Source organism: Gouania willdenowi, chromosome 3 (genome assembly GCF_900634775.1).
Source record: "Gouania willdenowi chromosome 3, fGouWil2.1, whole genome shotgun sequence".
NCBI classification, from domain to species: Eukaryota; Metazoa; Chordata; class Actinopteri; order Blenniiformes; family Gobiesocidae; genus Gouania; species Gouania willdenowi.
This window is the reverse complement of record NC_041046.1, coordinates 30,325,047-30,343,226: the sequence shown is the minus strand read 5'-3', so window position 1 is coordinate 30,343,226 and position 18,180 is coordinate 30,325,047. Positions and strand designations below refer to the sequence as shown.

At 41.1% G+C, this 18,180-nt stretch overlaps 2 protein-coding genes across 4 annotated transcripts; one reads left to right on the top strand and one right to left on the bottom strand.

Annotated features, from left to right (window-relative positions):
• Positions 1–384: 384 nt before the first annotated feature.
• Positions 385–14,552, bottom strand: LOC114461238 (flocculation protein FLO11-like). Of its 2 annotated transcripts, none has more exons than XM_028443182.1 (10): positions 14,431–14,552; positions 5,983–6,043; positions 5,086–5,359; positions 4,081–4,184; positions 3,499–3,967; positions 3,316–3,408; positions 3,198–3,234; positions 2,554–2,625; positions 1,089–2,471; positions 385–1,007 (listed from the first exon to the last, which is right to left on the bottom strand). In XM_028443182.1, exons 3-10 carry the CDS (start codon positions 5,182–5,184, stop codon positions 736–738), a joined length of 2,529 nt encoding a protein of 842 aa, XP_028298983.1. In that variant the 5' UTR covers positions 5,185–5,359; positions 5,983–6,043; positions 14,431–14,552; the 3' UTR covers positions 385–735. The 2 variants fall into 2 exon arrangements, with proteins under 2 accessions (XP_028298983.1, XP_028298984.1); XM_028443183.1 differs by having other exon boundaries at positions 385–1,004.
• LOC114461242 (transcriptional repressor CTCF-like) lies at positions 7,492–15,471 on the top strand. 2 transcript variants are annotated; one of them, XM_028443188.1, is made up of 13 exons: positions 7,492–7,731; positions 10,105–10,372; positions 10,445–10,624; positions 10,708–11,083; positions 11,230–11,400; positions 12,029–12,162; positions 12,241–12,361; positions 12,450–12,599; positions 12,785–12,945; positions 13,042–13,224; positions 13,317–13,455; positions 14,227–14,379; positions 14,448–15,471. In XM_028443188.1, exons 2-13 carry the CDS (start codon positions 10,127–10,129, stop codon positions 14,717–14,719), a joined length of 2,286 nt encoding a protein of 761 aa, XP_028298989.1. In that variant the 5' UTR covers positions 7,492–7,731; positions 10,105–10,126; the 3' UTR covers positions 14,720–15,471. The 2 variants fall into 2 exon arrangements, with proteins under 2 accessions (XP_028298989.1, XP_028298990.1); XM_028443189.1 differs by lacking the exon at positions 7,492–7,731 and having other exon boundaries at positions 10,127–10,372; positions 14,451–14,719.
• Positions 15,472–18,180: the final 2,709 nt, after the last annotated feature.

The following is an 18,180-nucleotide window of genomic DNA, read 5'->3' as shown; positions in this document are numbered from 1 at the left end:
ACAGGAGTGTCTGAGGTCCATTTGTAGGACAAACCATACACTAGCCAGTTTCTACTCATTTTGAAAATGTGTTTACAAAAAACTAAAACTATATATAATTACAACAAGTATGAAAACGCCCTGCATCTGACACACACTTTATCATTGATGTTATGTGATATAGAAACCAATTTTCTAGAAAAAACTAAAAAACATTATCTGTGTCAGATGGGTATGTGTTTTTCAACCTGAGGAAATGATCTGCCTGCTGTCTATGGGATATGGACAGCCTATGAGATATCACGCGTCCCACAGAAATGTGGACTGTGACAGCTCCTGCATTTTTCAGAGGAAGAAATGTGTTAGGATTACCACGGAGAAAGTAGAGAATGCATGCAGACCAAATGATGTTCAATATTTCATTTAATAGTGTTACTATATCTCTTATCCATCGAATGTAAACATTTTTTTACCACAGTAAATTTCTTATCATACATAATCATACGTGCAATGCAAAAATTGAAAACAAAAAGTTGAAAAGGACAAAGACACTGCTCGGATTGTGGATTTAATCACACTAAGGGGATCTGAGTTCTTTGGTCCAGTGGCCCACCCTCTGTGGTGTGCTGACGAGTTGTGGTGGTCCCTGTGGAAAGAGCCATGGATCGGTCCCCTTTACCCTTTACTGTGGTCTCCCCTGCCTCTGTCACAGTAGTTGGTCCCGTGCTTTTCAGCTTTGTCTTCAAATTACTCACATTACTCACCACTCACTGACTTTGCTTCGTCTTGTTTTTCACTCTCAGCCTCTCGCTCATCTTTGCGCTGCACATCGTCTTTTTCTGAAGTTGGTTCAACTGCAGCTTGGTCTTTTACATTCATACTTTCTATCTGCTCCTCTTCAAAAGTGGCTTCAATGGTGATTGGTGCTGGTTTGTCATCCGCACTGGCAACCTTCTTCTCAACGTCCTTAGTTTCCTCATCCTTCTCAGTTACCTCACCCTTCTGAACTATCTCACACTCTGCATCTGCTTCGGAAAGAAAAAACATAAATCAAATGATGACAATAAAACAAAGGACACAAACTCAAGAATGCATCTTTAAAGACTTACCAGTGCCTTCTTCTGGGGGTTCTACACCCAATCTTTCATGAGGAAATCTCTCCTTCTCTTGGCTTAAACTGTCATTGGATGGCGTTGGAGCAGTCGGGTGTGGTGAAGTAGCACTTGAGTTTTCAGGAGTAACCGGCTTAGGAATAGGTGATATTAGACCAGTGCTAACATTTTCAGAAGGAGGTTGGTCAACGCTCCATGTGAGTGCTGAGCTAACAGTAGTGGCAGTTATTGAGCTTGTGGTGGAGGTGGTGTCTGCATGGTTTGGAGTAGTGGAAGATGTGTCTGTGGGGCTGGTCTCACTGGTAGAAGTGGAAGGACATGAGACAGCAGCACAGCAGCTGAGAGGAGCTTCTGGGGGAATGACAGTAGATGTTGGCTCAGAGTTGTTCCAATCACTGGAAGTTGTGGTGACAGACACACAGGCTGGAATCAATGTGGGAGAAAGGACATCGGAGCTCGTGGTAGTGGAAATTGTGATGATGGTGTCATGTGAGTCTTCGGCTGTAATGATATCACATGAGCTATGAAGAGGAGGAGAGGTTTCCGTAACTAATGAAGCTGATGTCGATTCAGTTTTCATTTCAGTGGCTAAATCAACAATGACAGACAAGCCTGATGGCGTATCTGATGTGCTGGTGGAGGAAGAGGAAGCTGCTGTGGTGACAGGAATAACTGCATCATCACTAGCAGCAGCAGGAGAGGAATCATCAGCATCTGCACTAGGAGGAGCACCGACTGAAGGAGCAGCCTCTGGCTTCAGTGGAAAAATTGTTGACACTGTAGAATCTGAGCTCTCGTTGATGGGAGCAGTAACAGCTGCTGTGGCGGAGATGGACGGTCTGCTTGTGGTTGGTGGGGTGGAAGTGATGGAAAGGCCTGGGGTTACAGACACCAAGATGCTGGTGGAAGTCACTGACACTGTGGCAGTAGTGTTGCTGGTTGTGAGTTCATCAGTTGTGATTAGATCAGTAGAAGAAACACATGATTCAGGGACAGATGTTTTGCTGTCGGTCACTGAACTGTTGGCGGGAGTCGTATCGTGTGCGATAGGACTCACATAGTCAGTGCATGTTTCTGTCTCAGAGGGAGCTACAGTACTTGAAAGAGAAACTTGGTTTGAGTCACAGACTGAGCTGGAGATGGTCTGTAGCGTTTGAGTGGTAGCAGCAGGGATGGCTGGGCTCTCCACAGCTGCAGCAGGGCTGAGTTCAGTGGATGTGTTACTCTCTGTTTCTTCTATTTGGGTGAGCTCATTCTCGGGTGTGCTGTGGCCAGATGTTGTGGGAGGAGGACCGGGTTTGATAACTGGCTTAGGAGGCAAAGCAGGTTTCCCAGCTCCCTCATGTGCTGACACACTTGCTCGAATTTGATGTCTTGTGTCTAAATAATAAAGAAATAGAATAGGACTTTTGATATTGTTTTTTATATGCTGTACATCTGGGAAATTATATTGAAATTTTACCTGACGACGCTGACATCGTCCTTGGTTTAGAAAAAGCAGAAGGTGGTTCAGGTTTGCTGTCAATGATGGTACCTGAAGCAAAAATACCATCAACATCTTAAACAGCAATAGGTACTAAATTGTATAGTTTTGTCATCATTATAAAAGGAAACAGACAAATAAAAACACTCTTAACTTCTCAAGTCAGATCTGTGATGATTATGAACCCAAAACTATCAGAATTCTGTCCTTTTTGTACTAAATTTAAGGAATTATTCTGACTGGTAACATTTTAATAATAATAATGGCTTGGATTTATATAGCACTTTTTTCGAGGAGTCAAAGTGTGTACAAAAACCATTAGTCATTCACACCAATCATACTGATGGTGGTGAGCTACATTCTAGCCACAGCTCCCCTGGGACATACTGAGAGAAGTGTGGCTTCCATTTTGTGCCTACAGCCCCTCTGACAAAAACATTCACACACAATTCATACCCATTCATACAAGGCAATGTGGGTAAAGAGCCTTGCCCAAGGACACAACTTGGCTAGAGCGGGGTTCGGACCCACCACAACCCTTCGGTTATTGAATGACCCACTCTACCACTGAGCCCCGGTGGCCCCCGTAATTATAATCATCGATCACATAAAAAGAAACACACCTTCAGATTCTGCCTTTTTCATCTCGCCTTCTTGGTTCTACAAGAATAAAGAAGTGTTTTCAGTTTTCAATCACTCCAAACTACACAAATATAAAATGAGACACACACATTTTCACACCTGTGTCTCTCCAGGATGAGGCTTGGAAACTCCAATACGCTGCAGCATGAGATGGAGTTTCTGTTCAAAGCTGTGTTGACCTTCGAGCTGTTTCTGGAATGAGCCGTGGTTCAGTAATGAGAACTCTTAAAACCTTATCACAACATGGCAATGAAATGCACAAGAGGCCCAGATAACACTCACCTTTGAGGTATTCCTGGCATTAGTGGAGCCAGCTGCTGCCGAGCCAGAAAGCAGGATGAGTGACTGGGACTTCCCCTCTCTGAGAGCTCTGCGGGGAGGAGCGGCGTCACTCCTCATCGGTGGAGCACCAGGTGCCTCCTTCACTGCAGACTCTCCATGAACAACACTGGGATGCTCTTTTGCGTTCGCCTTCTCATTTTCCTTGTCGTTCTCCTTCACTCTGTCCTTATCTTTGTCTTTCTCAGAGCGGGCGACCTCCCTGAGAGGCCGAATGAAATCAGCAATGGAGGCCTTTTTGGGACGCCCTTCATGGCTCGTCTCTGACTTCAGACCTCGCTTCTTTTTGAGTGTAAAAAAATCCCCAAGCTTCCTCCTCAGAGTTTTTGTAGGAGGCGGACACGGAGCCGAGCTGGCAGGAGCCACCTCGTGCACTGTAATAGACTCTTTAATCTCTTCATCCTGCTCTTTCCTGTGTACAGAATGAGCTTAATAACTTACTACATTAGCACACTTGTGTGAATATTTATCTTTATATTAAAAAGATATGAAGACAGGATGGAGTGTGTCTGAGGTGATACTCACAGTGTCTCAACAGGAAGTACTTTCTTAGTGAAAAATTCTTCTACTCCTTCATCCACTCGCCCAATCAACTCAAGGACTTCATTTTCACTCTCGATTATCGTCTCCTAATGTCCACACCAACACAGAAAGACAGACGCTTGGCTCCAAATCTCAAACAAACAAAAGATGAAGAACAACTCCTTGCATCTTGAAACTTTAGATTACATAACCATTACCTCAACTAACCCACTCACTGGCACTGGTGTCTCTATAGGTGTATTTTGGTTTGATTCTCTCACACATTTATGCTCCAAACCAGCCTCCTCACAGTCCGTTGCTCACTAATGTAAAATCAGGGTGTTGTCACAGGATTTTCACATGGTGAATGAAAGGATAACTTGTTTCTACAATGGAGCTAACATAATAACCAAATTATGTCATGTTTTTTTTTATCATGATTGTATTAAGGACTGTGCCCACAAAGTCGGGGGCTTGACAGCACACTGATTTAGCAAAAGACATGGTTACATGATATCCTGCTGGGGGAAATGCTCGAATTTTGTCTCCCAGTCCATTTTTCTCCAAGGGAGTGACTACGTGCTACAATCCCAGCATTCCATTCTGTGAGGAAATAGTCATCGCAGTAGAAACTATCACACACGACATGTTCTCAAACAAACAAGAAGGAAAAACACCATCACGAGTGACAGATTTTGTTCAGTCGGATCAAGAAAAGACGTTGAGATCAAACTGCCGTAGCTCTCACATGAAGTGATCACGCTCTCACACACAGAGTGTCGATTCTTCAAAGAGCTGGTGACTGGTATAATGGGTATGCATGATTCGAAAGAGGGACCAGGCATCTTTTAGTGCTCCCCCTCCATCCTTCCCTTCCCCCTGCTTCTCCCCTCTGTACCCTATTACATCCCTCCTCTCCCTCCCATCCATTTTCCCTCCTCACACCCACCACCTTTCCCACCTCACACCCCATTTTCAGCGAACCTCCCTGATCCTCCTTCACTGTACCTGCGGTCTGCTGGGACGATAATTCAGTTTTTGTCGGTGAGGTCTCGGTCTGCTCTGGGTGTAGTGCCTGAGCGCTGGTCCGCCCAATGGCAGCTCCATTGGGGAGACACGGCACGCTGGCTGTTGCCGTGGAGCTCTGTTACCGTGGCTCTGTTGCTGAGGCACCGTTGCTAAGAGCAGGAGCACTAGCAGTATGTAATGCCTCCACTGAGGTGGGAGGGGCCAGACTGACAGATCTGACAACAGGACCTTGCCTTTCTATGCCCCTTCCCTTCTGTGAGAGGAAACCCATGGGAAAAAAGATGGTGATCAGAGCAGAGAAGCACAGAGGAAGTCTACACACTGACTTTTACTCCATTGGAACATACCCACCTACAAGATGCACACATAGTGCATGAAAGTATACTACAATGAAAAAAAAGCTGAATGAACAAAATGTTCTGTTGGTTATGTAACAAATTAATTATTTATTTCATATGCGGAAAAGATGCTTTGGGAGGCTGTGCTTGCTTCTCAGACTAAGGGATTCATTTTTTGTCTCTGATTAGGGACAAATTTACTTGCATTGATGTCTGAAAAGCAATTATCTAATCCCAATGTTGACATGATGAAGTGTTGAAATGTGACACTTGTTTTGTAGCACATACACACGACTTTTCCCTTCAGGCTAGGTATCCAAGGTTTCTTTGTAGTCTATTATAATTGGTTGTTGTTTGAGTATTTAAATCATGGCTAGAAAAAAAAACTAAAAAATAACTGGATGATTTGAATGGTAAATTTGAGGATTCTGATTGTGTATAAATAGAACCATGGGAAATAAAAAAAGAGAGCTGTTTATAATACTATTCATCTCTGCATGTCTAAGAAAAAGCACTGTAGTAGTTATATAGTACTTACATTATCAAGACATGTTCTTAGGTGGTAATGCTCCTTGACTTGGTTGCCAACCGCCGTAAAACTACACAGAAGAAGAAAAAGACATGTTTTTTTTTAAACTACTTTATGCTGAGTTAGTAAAATAAAGAGGTACATGTGACAATGTTCTGCGTAAATCTATTATTAATATAATTAATTTTAGGGAAAAAAGTATGAATAGAAAAATAAAACATATACATTTCCTATCAATTTGTTTCAGTGAGTTTTCTTTTCTGCTTTTTCTATTGGGAGCTGGGGAAAGGATGATGGTCCACAAAGCACCTGCTGCTGAGGTTTGTATTGTGCTGAGAATTAAATTATCATAACAACACCCCCATCTGACTAGTGCTGCTAACACACTCACATTGGTTACAAGGAGCCCATTGACAAATGTGTCTTCAGATGGAGTGGGCAGGGTAAGAGCCTATAACAGTACCTGTGATATGAATTCACCAAACTTATCTTTGAATTATTAAAAGTTTAGTAACCTGTTCATATTCTGTTTTTTGTCAAGCAAAACCAATGAATGAATATTTATGAAGGGCATTAAAAAGACACATTACATTGTTTGAATGCAATTGACTTTTGATGGTGGTCAAAGATGGAGTCTTTGGCCACCTATGGTCAAAGGTGGCCAAAGGCCAAAGAAAAAGCATCGGTAGCAATGCTTTTTTTATTTTTTATTTTTAGAATGACCCATAACAACTGATCCTCATACACTCAACAATATGACGGTGGTGTGATTTAATAATCGTTTCTATATAAACCCTAGCTACATTTGATAATTTGGGGGGAGGGCTAAAACGTAATTTATAAATTCCATGAACTATAAACAAAGCAGAAACAAAGATAATAAGAGTATAGATGATTAATTTTAATAACCAATAATATTCATTATAATAAATAGTTTTTTTTTTTTTTTTACTGGACTAAAACTACACTAAGACTAAATATAAACACAAACAAAGACATCAACTAATCAGAAGAAATATCAGTGGTAAAACCTACATTAGACATAGCAAGTTTAGTCATTAATCCTTTTCCTTTTATGAAACTGCACAATAAATGAACTTGATAACAGATATTAGAGAGAAACATAATCTGTTTTTGTTTATTGTCAATAGGGGAAAATTAATACAATATTAAACTTTGCTTTCAAAATACACACTGAGGATGAATAGATATGAGAGAAAGCCCTACTACATCTACACTGACCTCCTGTGGAGCTTTATTGAAGTGCGCTAACCCATTAAGTGTGAGACATTATGTGAACCTAGGGATACCTGGATTATATTGGTCCAGCGTTGTACTGGTTCTGGTTCAGTAGTGGATTGGAGACTAGAGCTGACAGTTGTCCTGTGCTCAGCGACAGCCTGCAACGCCCTGTCCTTAACAACGCCCCTTCCCTCGATTCAAATCTGGCGCTCAGCGCGTGCAGTTCTGTTAGCCCCGCCCCTACACTCCCCCACCAGCGGGGCACACGCAGCCGCAGTAGCTCTTAAAGACCGCCATTTTGTGTTGGGCCCTCTCCTCCAAAGCGGGAGAAAATTATTAGCTCGGTACGGACGCACTCGTCTGTCGGCCACGGGATTGAGTGCAGCGTTCGCCGCAGAGGAGCTCGCAGGTGGATCTGAGGGGGGAAGAAGCAGCGGAGAGTGTGTCCAGCCGCCGCATCGCCTCCACACACGGGGAGGTTTTTGTAGGAGCCGCCGTCGGCCTCTAGGTGTCACGGTAGGGCTTACCGGCCAGGCGGCTGGCGGGGGATGTTTGTCTCCCTCTATCGTTATCCAAAATGCACTAAATCTGTCTATAAACTCCAACTCCGGGTCTCGGTTGAGCCTCGGGGGCTCTTGTGCTCGTAATATGTCGTGTTTGACCGTGGATTGTCGTGTTTACGGCATTATTTGTTTTAAGTTAGTTTGGGCCTGACGTCCATCTTATCGAGCCCTTTGTTTCCTGTTTCAGACGTACTCGCGCCTCACTAGTTAACGAACTAACACCAAACTGGCTGCTACTAGTTAGTTTCTGTTTACCATGGTGTCGAGTTCACTGAGAACCGCTGTGCAGTGACTAAGAATAAAGAAATGAGAAATAAGAGCTTAACCTAGCGCTGAACAGGTGTGATTGATATTATTATCATCAAACAGACCCATGGTTACCGACCAATGGTGATCTACACTAACACAGGAGGGCCGACATGAACTCTGTCCAATTTTACACTATATGATGCTGTGTGCACTCACTGAAGTGTTACTCTTTACATGACATAGATATTATTCACGGACATTTCTTAGTGGGTGGTTAACAAACGCCTTTTATTATGGGTAGTAAGTTATGGTGGACACATTTTGTTTCCAAAAATGAAGACCCTTGGGCATACTCCATTGGATACAGAAAATATACCACGTACTGGTAATATAAATAAATAAATAGTAGATGAGTAAGTTATTTGTAAGATTTAAAATACATTCCTCTCTTTATAACAGAGTGGGAAAAATAAAATGATCTGAAATCAGAGGTGGCTCAATGTATTCACCTCTTACTATGCATTCAAATAAATCTTATATCTACCAAAATCTCTCAATGATTAATGTATAGTTGGAAGCATCCCCTCCTAGAAATTAAAATTGCAACAAAAAAAAATCAAGGTTTACACAAAAGTAAATAATCATCGCTATATACACTTGAATAAATAACTGAGTTTGCAGTGACAATGACATTGTGTCATGGTGACTCTGGGCTTTTTTCTGTAGACCAGATGATTGAGACTGTGATTGTTTGATTCTTTATCAAACGAAACTCAAGCTGGTGGAGAGAAGTATTCGGATGGTTTCTCACACACCAGGTACATGTAAAGTATAATGTATTCACTGCTCACACATGGAGTAATGGCTTGGTATTTTTACACTATTTTAGACGTCATCTAATACAACAGTAAGACACAGTTTAAACTGATGAACTTAATATTGTGTGGTTAAAAACCTCTTCACACATTACAAGCATCCATTCACACTCACATTAAAATGTACATAAAGTAAAGACTAGCTACATAGAAGCAGAACGATAGAAATAAAGAAACTGAACTCGTCTTACCATAATTTAATTTAGACTAAGTTTATTCTCCTATGGCTCCTTCAAATCTCTCTCAACCTCCATGGAGATTTCTATCATCCAGAGGGTCTTCCTGCTGATATTTTTCAATAAAATTCTCTGATATTTAGTCTCTTTTAATCCTCCTTGGACTTCAGTCCTTCACTCTGTCTTGTATGCGATGATTTAATCACATGTAATTAAAATTGCCTCAAGGAAACCAAATTGGTTTTAAAGAGCATCTGCCTAGCTTTCAGAAACTAGTGGAATTTCTCTGATGGAGTAATATTTAGCAGTCATTTAAAGTGTGTTCTTCATGATATGTTCAGGGACAGGACAAGTAAAGTGGACATGTCTGGGTAAAACCAAACGTGTGGTCAGTCACCCTATAGTACGTCAATATAACCTGCACATGTTGCACTTTCCCTTCCTGTTAATCCAGAAATGTCCAACTATTGTGAGCTATTTGGTGTGTTACTAAGGAATGATGGTGTTGTCTGTCCCCACACTCTTTTCCAAAAGTAATTATACAAGCCTATGTGTCCTGTTTAGGGTCAAATTGGCTATCCCGGTTTACGCAGATTATGTTGGACGTAAGGGTGCCAAATGGTCAGACAGTCGACCATATTAAATGTATGCACACATCAACTCCGACATAACGGACATGTCTGTGAAAGCTCAATGTTTAGATGCATTACAAACCCTGCATGAGATTGTTTCTGTTGCAAAACCAGGCAATAACTATGATCACTAACATCATACCTAATCATTTGACAGTTCCACGTGGCTGAAGCTCATGCATCAAATTAGGTTTCAGTCCATCACAAGACTGAAACTCTGAAAAAATGTTGATAGATTTCTGTTAATTTACAATATTGTATGTAAGGTATGAAAGCTCATCAGTTTTAAGATGCATCACTAGTTAATTTTCCATATTTTTTTCATTTGTATTTGTCTCATTACATGTCTCTTTATGTTTACTTACATATCCTAAAAATTCTGATTCCTATACAGAGTGGAGGCTGGCCCTATAACCATGGAGGGTGAGGTCATTTCCATTGACACCACACAGGGCACTGCCATGGCCCCTGATGGAAAGGTCCTGCAAGAGGGAGAGGAGACCTTAATGCAAGGAGAAGAGGGTGAGATGACCGGGAACATGGAGATGATGGTGATGGACGCTCTGGATCCAACTCTGCTGCAAATGAAGACTGAAGTCCTAGAAGGAGCGAGCACAGTGACCGTTACAGGAGGAGACGAAGGCCAGATCATCACCCTGCAGGTCTGTATATAATAGGGAAGCTAAAGATGACCATTGGTGAGTTGGTTACTTATGTTGTATTTCTCTCTATAGGTAGTGAACATGGAAGAGCAGACCGGTGCTGCATTAGGACTGGGTCAGCTGCAGCTGGTGCAGGTACCCGTCACCACAGCTACTGTCGAGGGCCTCCAGGCTACTTATGTGGAGGCAGGAACAAACAAAGATGGAGAGCCAGTTATCTGTCACACCCTCCCTTTACCTGAAGGCTTCCAGGTGAGAGATGAGTTTGATATGAACTGCATTTTGTAAAGTCCATCAGAAAATTGGTAAGAAAATGTTAATGTGTGTTGAATTAGGTGGTAAAAGTGGGCGCCAATGGTGAAGTAGAGACAGTTGAGCAGGAGGAACTCCAAGCAGCCCATGAGGAACTCCAAGGACATGGTGAGGAGGAGGAGGAGGAGGAAGATGAGACGGCAGAAATAGAAACTACAATACCCCAGAAAGAAGACCCTGAATGGACCAAGGATCCAGACTATCTGCCTATTGCTGGCATCCGCAAAGGGAAGAAAGGAAAGAAGAGTCGCCTGCGATACGCAGAGGGCGACCGAGACATGGATGTGTCCGTGTACGACTTTGAGGAAGAGCAGCAGGAGGGCCTGCTGTCGGAGGTGAATGCTGAGAAGGTTGTGGGTAACATGAAACCTCCAAAGCCGACAAAGATCAAGAAAAAAGGTAAGACTTCCACTTGATTTTGAAAGATTTTTTTAAACGCCATGTGACGGCCCATATTTTGTTGCTGGATTACATCACAATTCTCTGTAGTGGCATTGAGCATTTGTTGCCCCAGATTAAGGAATCCTCTTATTTTTTCTGTTTAGGTGTGAAGAAGACATTCCAGTGTGAGCTGTGCAGTTACACGTGTCCAAGGCGCTCCAACTTGGACCGGCACATGAAGAGCCACACAGACGAAAGGCCACACAAATGTCACCTGTGTGGGAGAGCTTTCAGGACTGTCACACTGCTGAGAAACCACCTCAATACGCACACTGGTAACTCCCTTCATTATTCAGCAGTATAATAAGTTAATAGAAATGTCTAGTAACTTGAACTGAGTGTCATTCTATTGTCTAAGCACAAAGACATGCATGCAAATCAGTCGCTTTTCGGTGAAATTTGCCGTTTTGAACTCAAAATAGGTTATTTATGTGAATCGTATAGATCCGATGAATAATTACTGTTTTGTAGTGTGAAATGTTAGAAAAGGCTTGATCAAGTGATGTTATTCCAACAGCAATATTCAGCAACAGTAGGTATGAGAAAAACTGAACCATTTATTATTAACCAATTGGTTACATACATTTTAACCTTCAACATAACATCTACAGTATTCTACAATTTAATGAAATAATAAAAAATGAATTGGGGATAATAAAAAAAAAAAATATCGGAGAATTCGGAAATTTGAATCCGATACTCGTTTTCAAGCTAATATCGGATCGGGAAACCCCTAGTTCAAATTTAAAAAAAAAAAAAAAAAATCTCTTGGAGGATCCCCACAGACCCCCCGACAATGGAAATTTTTTGGTCATCTTTTTCATGCCTTTGATGTTTGCATGTCTGCAAAGATTAGCATTTATTTTATCATCTTGGCATTAATTTACACATTCCTGTTTTTAGGCACTCGACCACACAAATGCACAGACTGCGACATGGCATTTGTGACTAGTGGAGAGTTGGTCCGTCATCGCCGCTACAAACACACACACGAGAAACCTTTTAAGTGCTCCATGTGTGACTATGCCAGTGTGGAGGCAAGTATTCAATACAAATGTATTTCCTTCTTCTGTAGTGAAATATGTTCTCGTGAGGGTTTTTGTTTGTTTTTCCAGGTGAGTAAATTGAAAAGGCACATCCGCTCTCATACCGGAGAGCGTCCGTTCCAGTGCAGCCTTTGCAGCTACGCCAGCAGAGACACTTACAAGCTGAAGAGACACATGAGGACACACTCGGGTAAGATGGATTTTTATTTCTCCATATCAAAAAAAAAAGCTTAGGCGAGGCACCCTACTTACTCACTGTCATCACTCTGATGCTGCAGGTGAGAAGCCGTACGAGTGCTACATCTGCCACGCTCGTTTCACACAGAGCGGCACTATGAAGATGCACATCCTGCAGAAACACACGGAGAATGTGGCCAAGTTTCACTGTCCTCACTGTGATACTGTCATTGCACGCAAAAGTGACCTTGGTGAGCGATGCCTGACTTAATGAAATATGCATTGATCAAACTGGTTTATTGATTAATCTGTTTTTGGAAATGCACACATTTCATACTTTACGTCTGTTTCTAAACACAGAGTGCTTTAAATTTGGTTGTTTGAATGTCCCGGTAATTATACAACATTTGTCCTCGTCTTGTTCTCTCTGTCCCAGGTGTTCACTTGAGAAAGCAGCACTCGTTTATTGAAACGGGAAAGAAATGCCGTTATTGTGATGCTGTATTTCATGAGCGCTATGCTCTCATCCAACATCAGAAAACTCATAAGAATGAGAAGCGTTTCAAGTGTACCCAATGTGACTACTGCTGCAGACAGGTTTGTGCTGCAGGAGGCTCTGACCTTCTTACACATGTTCATCCTGCTGAGTTACAAATGAATGACACGTCATTTATTTATCTTTTTATCCATCAGGAGCGTCACATGATCATGCACAAACGCACACATACTGGGGAGAAGCCCTTTGGCTGTAGCCAATGTGAGAAAACCTTCCGGCAGAAACAGCTTTTGGACATGCACTTTAAGCGCTACCACGATCCCAACTTCGTTCCCACCGCCTTTGTGTGCAGCAAATGTAGCAAGACCTTCACACGCAGGGTAAGGCTGAGTTCTGAGAGGTTTTGTAAAAAAAAAAAGCCTTAACCTTCTGACGCTAAGGTGCAACAACGTTCCCTATGTGCTCTCCGCAGAACACCATGTTACGTCATTCTGAGAACTGCATGGGCGATGGTTCCCAAGATGAGAATGGAACACCCACACCCAAAAAGGGCCGTCGAGGCAGGAAGAGGAAGATGCAGTCCAGGAGGGATGATGACGATGACGACACAGGTATTCAAGACAAAATTCTGATATGTTTAAAAACTGAGTCTTACATGCATTACGCTGTAGCAGCGCCATCTAGAGGTGCAATTTGTACTCCTACAGAAATCCAAATATGGCCTCTGCTACATTCAACACAACTCGGAAATTGGCTTTTCAACTTTAAAAATTCTGATGTGTATCTGCAAAATGTTCCAGGCGGAGCACTTGAAAGTACCTTCAAAATGTGGCTGACCAACAGAGTAGTTGCAATAAAATAACTAACGTTTGTGTAATTTGTGGCTTTCCAATGTACTTTTTCAAGTAGCTTGGACAATCCAGAGTTCTGCCTTGAATGCTACTGCTCCTGAAGTATTGCTCCGTTTTCACATTTTTGTACCTCCCTCTACTCTAAAATCTCGGCCACCATTTTAACTTGATCCTATACAGAGCCCATTGAACCTGTAGAAATTTAGAGAAGTCCTAAAGCTAACTTGTCTCCCTTATGGGTGACTAGTTGATCATTAAAGTAATTTGTAAACTTTATGTGGCAGAGGTGGCCTAGTGTTTTAGGATGTGGGCTTGTAATCGGAGGGTCATCGGTTTGAATCCCACTGTGGGATGTTGAGCAAGTCCCTTAACACTAACTGGTTCCCGGGTGTTACACTGTGGCAGCCCACTGCTACCCCTCAGGTAAAATGGGTTAAATGCAGAGAGAATTTCACTATGGTGATTAATAAAGGATGCATTATTATTATGTAACAGCATTTCAATATCTATCGATTTCCCTCGTGTTTTTAGAGGGAGATCTGGAAGAGATGGAGGAGGAAGATGATGATGACATGCTGACAGAGATCGAGGTTGAGCAGGCTGCAGCAGTCATCCCTATCCCTGCCCCAGTGGAACCCCCGGTTAAGAGAAAACGAGGGCGACCCCCAAAGAACAAGCCTAACAGTGAGTGTTTGAACTGCTCATGCTGGTGACTTTTAACCAAAGAAGCCTTACCTGATTTTCTCTCTCAGTAGCCGCTGCAATCATTCGCGTAGAGGACGAGACCACTGGAGAAGTGGACGACATCATTGTGAAGAAAGAGGTTGGAGCTGATCAGGATGATCTCAATGAGGAAGTGGAGACAGAGGAGGTTATCGTTGGTGAAGGGAAGGCGGCTATCCAAATGGAGGATTTGGTCCAGGAGGAGGAGGAGGAGGCAGCAGTACAGGAGGTGCAGCTCTCTGAGGCCAATGCAAACGGAGACCTGACTCCGGAAATGATCCTTAGCATGATGGACCGGTGATGGACACGGGGAGGGAGGGGACCTGTAAAACAACCAGATCCTCGATAAAGGTCTTCATTTTAACTTGGCATTTAGGATTACAAACACTTCTGCATCCTGCACAGAAACAACTGTTGTAATTTAAGATTTACTTTTTAATCAGGCTATTAATGGGTGGAAAATGTTTTTAATAAGGATTTGCCAATGGAAAAAAAAGCATTTCAGTTAGTTTGAGTTTGGTGTGGCTGTAGTTGGGTGCAGTATCTTAGTCTTTACTCGTCACCATACCACGACAATACTTAATCGGCTTTAATACAAAATCAAAAAAGCGCCAGCAATGCATAAAAGTATGGTAGAAAAGTAATGAATTTGACTTGAAAGTCATATGACTGCATAGTTGTAAAAAAAAAAAAAAAACCTGGAAAAAAAGATACTGCATCACAATCACAGCCACCCTGTGATAAGACAATGCTTGAGTTTTTTTCTTCGTTCCTGTGGTTAGTAATCCCTTTTATAATGCTTACTCTAGTTTTAAAGCTTAGTAGTCTGCTTATCATGCTCCTTTCTTGCTACTGTAACACCCGTAGATGATGTGTATGTACTAAACATTATCACTGATGAGTGCAAGGAAAGCCTGTTTCACTCTTTCTGTAGTCATTCCACTTTGGGTTGATTTTTCTTTTTGTACCACTTGGCAATGCAACTCTACGTAGCAGCTTGGATGACCTTTTAATAACAGTGTGGCAGATAAGATGTATGACTATTCAACCAATTAAAAAAAAAACAACAAAACGCTTTAGATTCTTTTCAATATCTGTTACGGATCAATTTCAGGTGTTTTCTTCATAGTGTCTAAATGATAGAAGCACTGGAAGGAAGAGCTTTCCCTGGTTATATTAAACTTTATAATATATATTGTGACACACTGCACAGTGAAAGGAACCAGTTTATTTAAACAAACAAAAATGATCGCTGTGGGCCGTGACAACGCCAACAAAAAGCAGACGCCTAAATTCACCTGTTGTCTCTCGCACACTTTCCACTTCCTCATCCCAGCATCCCACTCGCCCATAACCCCTCCCCTCAGGCCCGTTGCCATGACAATATGACAATAACATAAAAGATGGGAACCATGACAAATAACTTTACAGCATGAACATTAAACTAAAGTCATTACTATATCTGAAAACTGCATAGCTTATACTAAATTAACGGTGCAGAGCTATAGGGAAGTAGAAACCAGTTTGTGATTTTTTTAATATTAGTTTGATAAATGTTGTCTTCAATCTCAATGAGTAGTTACAGTTAAGTTAGTGTGTGGACTATTTCAATACAGCTGTTCTATGAAGGCCTCAGACATTTATTAGAGAACATTAAACTAATGACAGAATAAAAAACAAAGAACACGAAAAGACCATATGTGTCAAACTCGAAGTCTGGGGGCCAAATCTGGCCCTTTAGAGCATCCAGTGTGGCCCGCAGGAGACGGTAACAATGAAAGAAAACCATAATCAATGACAAAATAATTCAGTTGATATGTTTCTATAAATTCAATGACACTCCACAATATTTGCAGGGACTAGCAGTTTTCCCGGGCCTATGTCACATAACTGCAAATTGTGGAACAAACTCAATATTTCTAACAATCCAAAAAATGTCATCTAAATTACACAAAAAATGGTCACAAAATGTATTGAATATTGAAATGAAGATCCTGCAGGAACTGATACCTGTTATTTATTGCAAGGATAATGTTAGCCTGGAACATCAGACGTAAATATCTGTATTACAGCTAGGTCTCAGTCGCTGGTACAGAGGCACAGAGTCTGGAATAGTTCCAGGTTAGGATAATGTAGGCGCCTTACATGCTGTGTAAGTAATTTACACGTGGAAGTGCAAAGTAGGACACAATAATGTTGCAATTACTCATTTTCCCGACTAAAATCTGTGGCCCACTTATGATTAAACTCTTCATTCACTGTCCCCTGAACCAAACTTCTAAACCACACTTCTCAGTTTTTTTTATTTCTAAAAAAAGATGTAAAAACCATGTGACAAAATATGAAAAGTTACATTATGTTTAACTTTGCAAGCCTTAATGACCCCGTTGGCTTTATAAAACGTGTACTCATGTCTCAAACTTCAATATTCATTACTTGTACAAAATTATAATAATGCTTAGCTGTGTTTGATCTTTAGTGTGACTAATAAACCAGATGTCATCATAATGACAACTCTGTTGGCGTGTGACGTGTCACGAGGTCACATCATGTGATGAAAAGCATTTTAAGGCCAACAAACAATTGCTTTATCTGATTTTCCATAATGTTTCACATTATTATGTTTATTCCTTCTTGTCTTTTATAGTGATGCATCTACAAAACCAGAAAATATTTAGTAGAGGTTCAGAATAGTTTTATGGGGAAGTTGTTTTACTCACTCAACTTCCTCAGTGATTTGTGGTACCCTCACAAATACAAACGGGGAAAACCTTTGTAACTTCTCTTCCTAGGGACATAATAAAATACATCAAAATTAGATCAAGAAAAAGCTTTAATTACATAAAATACTAAGAAAAGTAAGGAAAAGCACATAATTTCATTTATTTAGGAAATTACACATTTTCACAGTTTTCTCTTTAAACAAAGGAAAGTTTTCCATAAACTATGCTCATGAAAGTAAAGAACATTTTATTTGACACATGCTTTTCCCCCAGAGTAATATGGAGTTTAAAAATATCTACATTGTATGGGTGGGTGGGAACTTTGTGAAAATTAGCACAATTAGCACACATGTGCAACTGGGGGCTTGGGGGCCACAAAGGGCCCTCGGTCTAGTATTGTTTGGGCCGGAAAGTTAACACAGATAATAGCACCCAAAAAAAAAAAAAAACACGCACACAATGATGGAATATTACACAAAATGACTCATAAACAAACAAATTATCAACTGCAAAAAATCACAACAAATTTACTCTAAAAACACACAAGACAACTCCAAATATACACATACACCAGCAATTCTCAACTGGTGGGTCGGGACCCAAAAGTGGGTCTCAGACCTGTACTGTGGGTCGCGGACAGCTGGTCAAAAAATAAATAAATACTTAATATCTCTCATATTGGACTTGTCTTTTATCTTGAAAGAAACTTTTCTTTTGACAGGCATGCTCTTAAATGTACGTTGCACAGGAAAATTTATAGATTTATGTTTATTTTTTAAAAAATTACATGTGTGTTTTCAACAGCTATTTTTGAAAAACTACATTTGGTTGGTTGAATTCTAAATAAAAAAATTTAAAGAATCAGTGCATTGCGATTTAATGACCATGGAAAAATGTTGGTCCCAGGGTGAGAACAGTTGAGAACCCCTGACATACACAACATAGAAAATACACAAAACTATAGCTAAAATTCACATGAATTACTCCAAGAACACAAAATGTTTACAGAAATAACTCATAACACCAAAAACAATAACAA

Excerpts from the sequence above, each read along its gene's own strand:
- LOC114461238 (XM_028443182.1), bottom strand. The coding sequence starts at position 5,184 with ATGGAGCTGCCATTGGGCGGACCAGCGCTCAGGCACTACACCCAGAGC. Across the intron at positions 3,968-4,080 it reads GTACTTCCTGTTGAGACACT|GAAAGAGCAGGATGAAGAGA; the intron begins GTGAGTATCACC and ends TTCTGTACACAG. Across the intron at positions 3,409-3,498 it reads ATGCCAGGAATACCTCAAAG|AAACAGCTCGAAGGTCAACA; the intron begins GTGAGTGTTATC and ends GGCTCATTCCAG.
- LOC114461242 (XM_028443188.1), top strand. The coding sequence starts at position 10,127 with ATGGAGGGTGAGGTCATTTCCATTGACACCACACAGGGCACTGCCATG. Across the intron at positions 10,373-10,444 it reads GCCAGATCATCACCCTGCAG|GTAGTGAACATGGAAGAGCA; the intron begins GTCTGTATATAA and ends TTCTCTCTATAG. Across the intron at positions 14,380-14,447 it reads CCCAAAGAACAAGCCTAACA|TAGCCGCTGCAATCATTCGC; the intron begins GTGAGTGTTTGA and ends TTTCTCTCTCAG.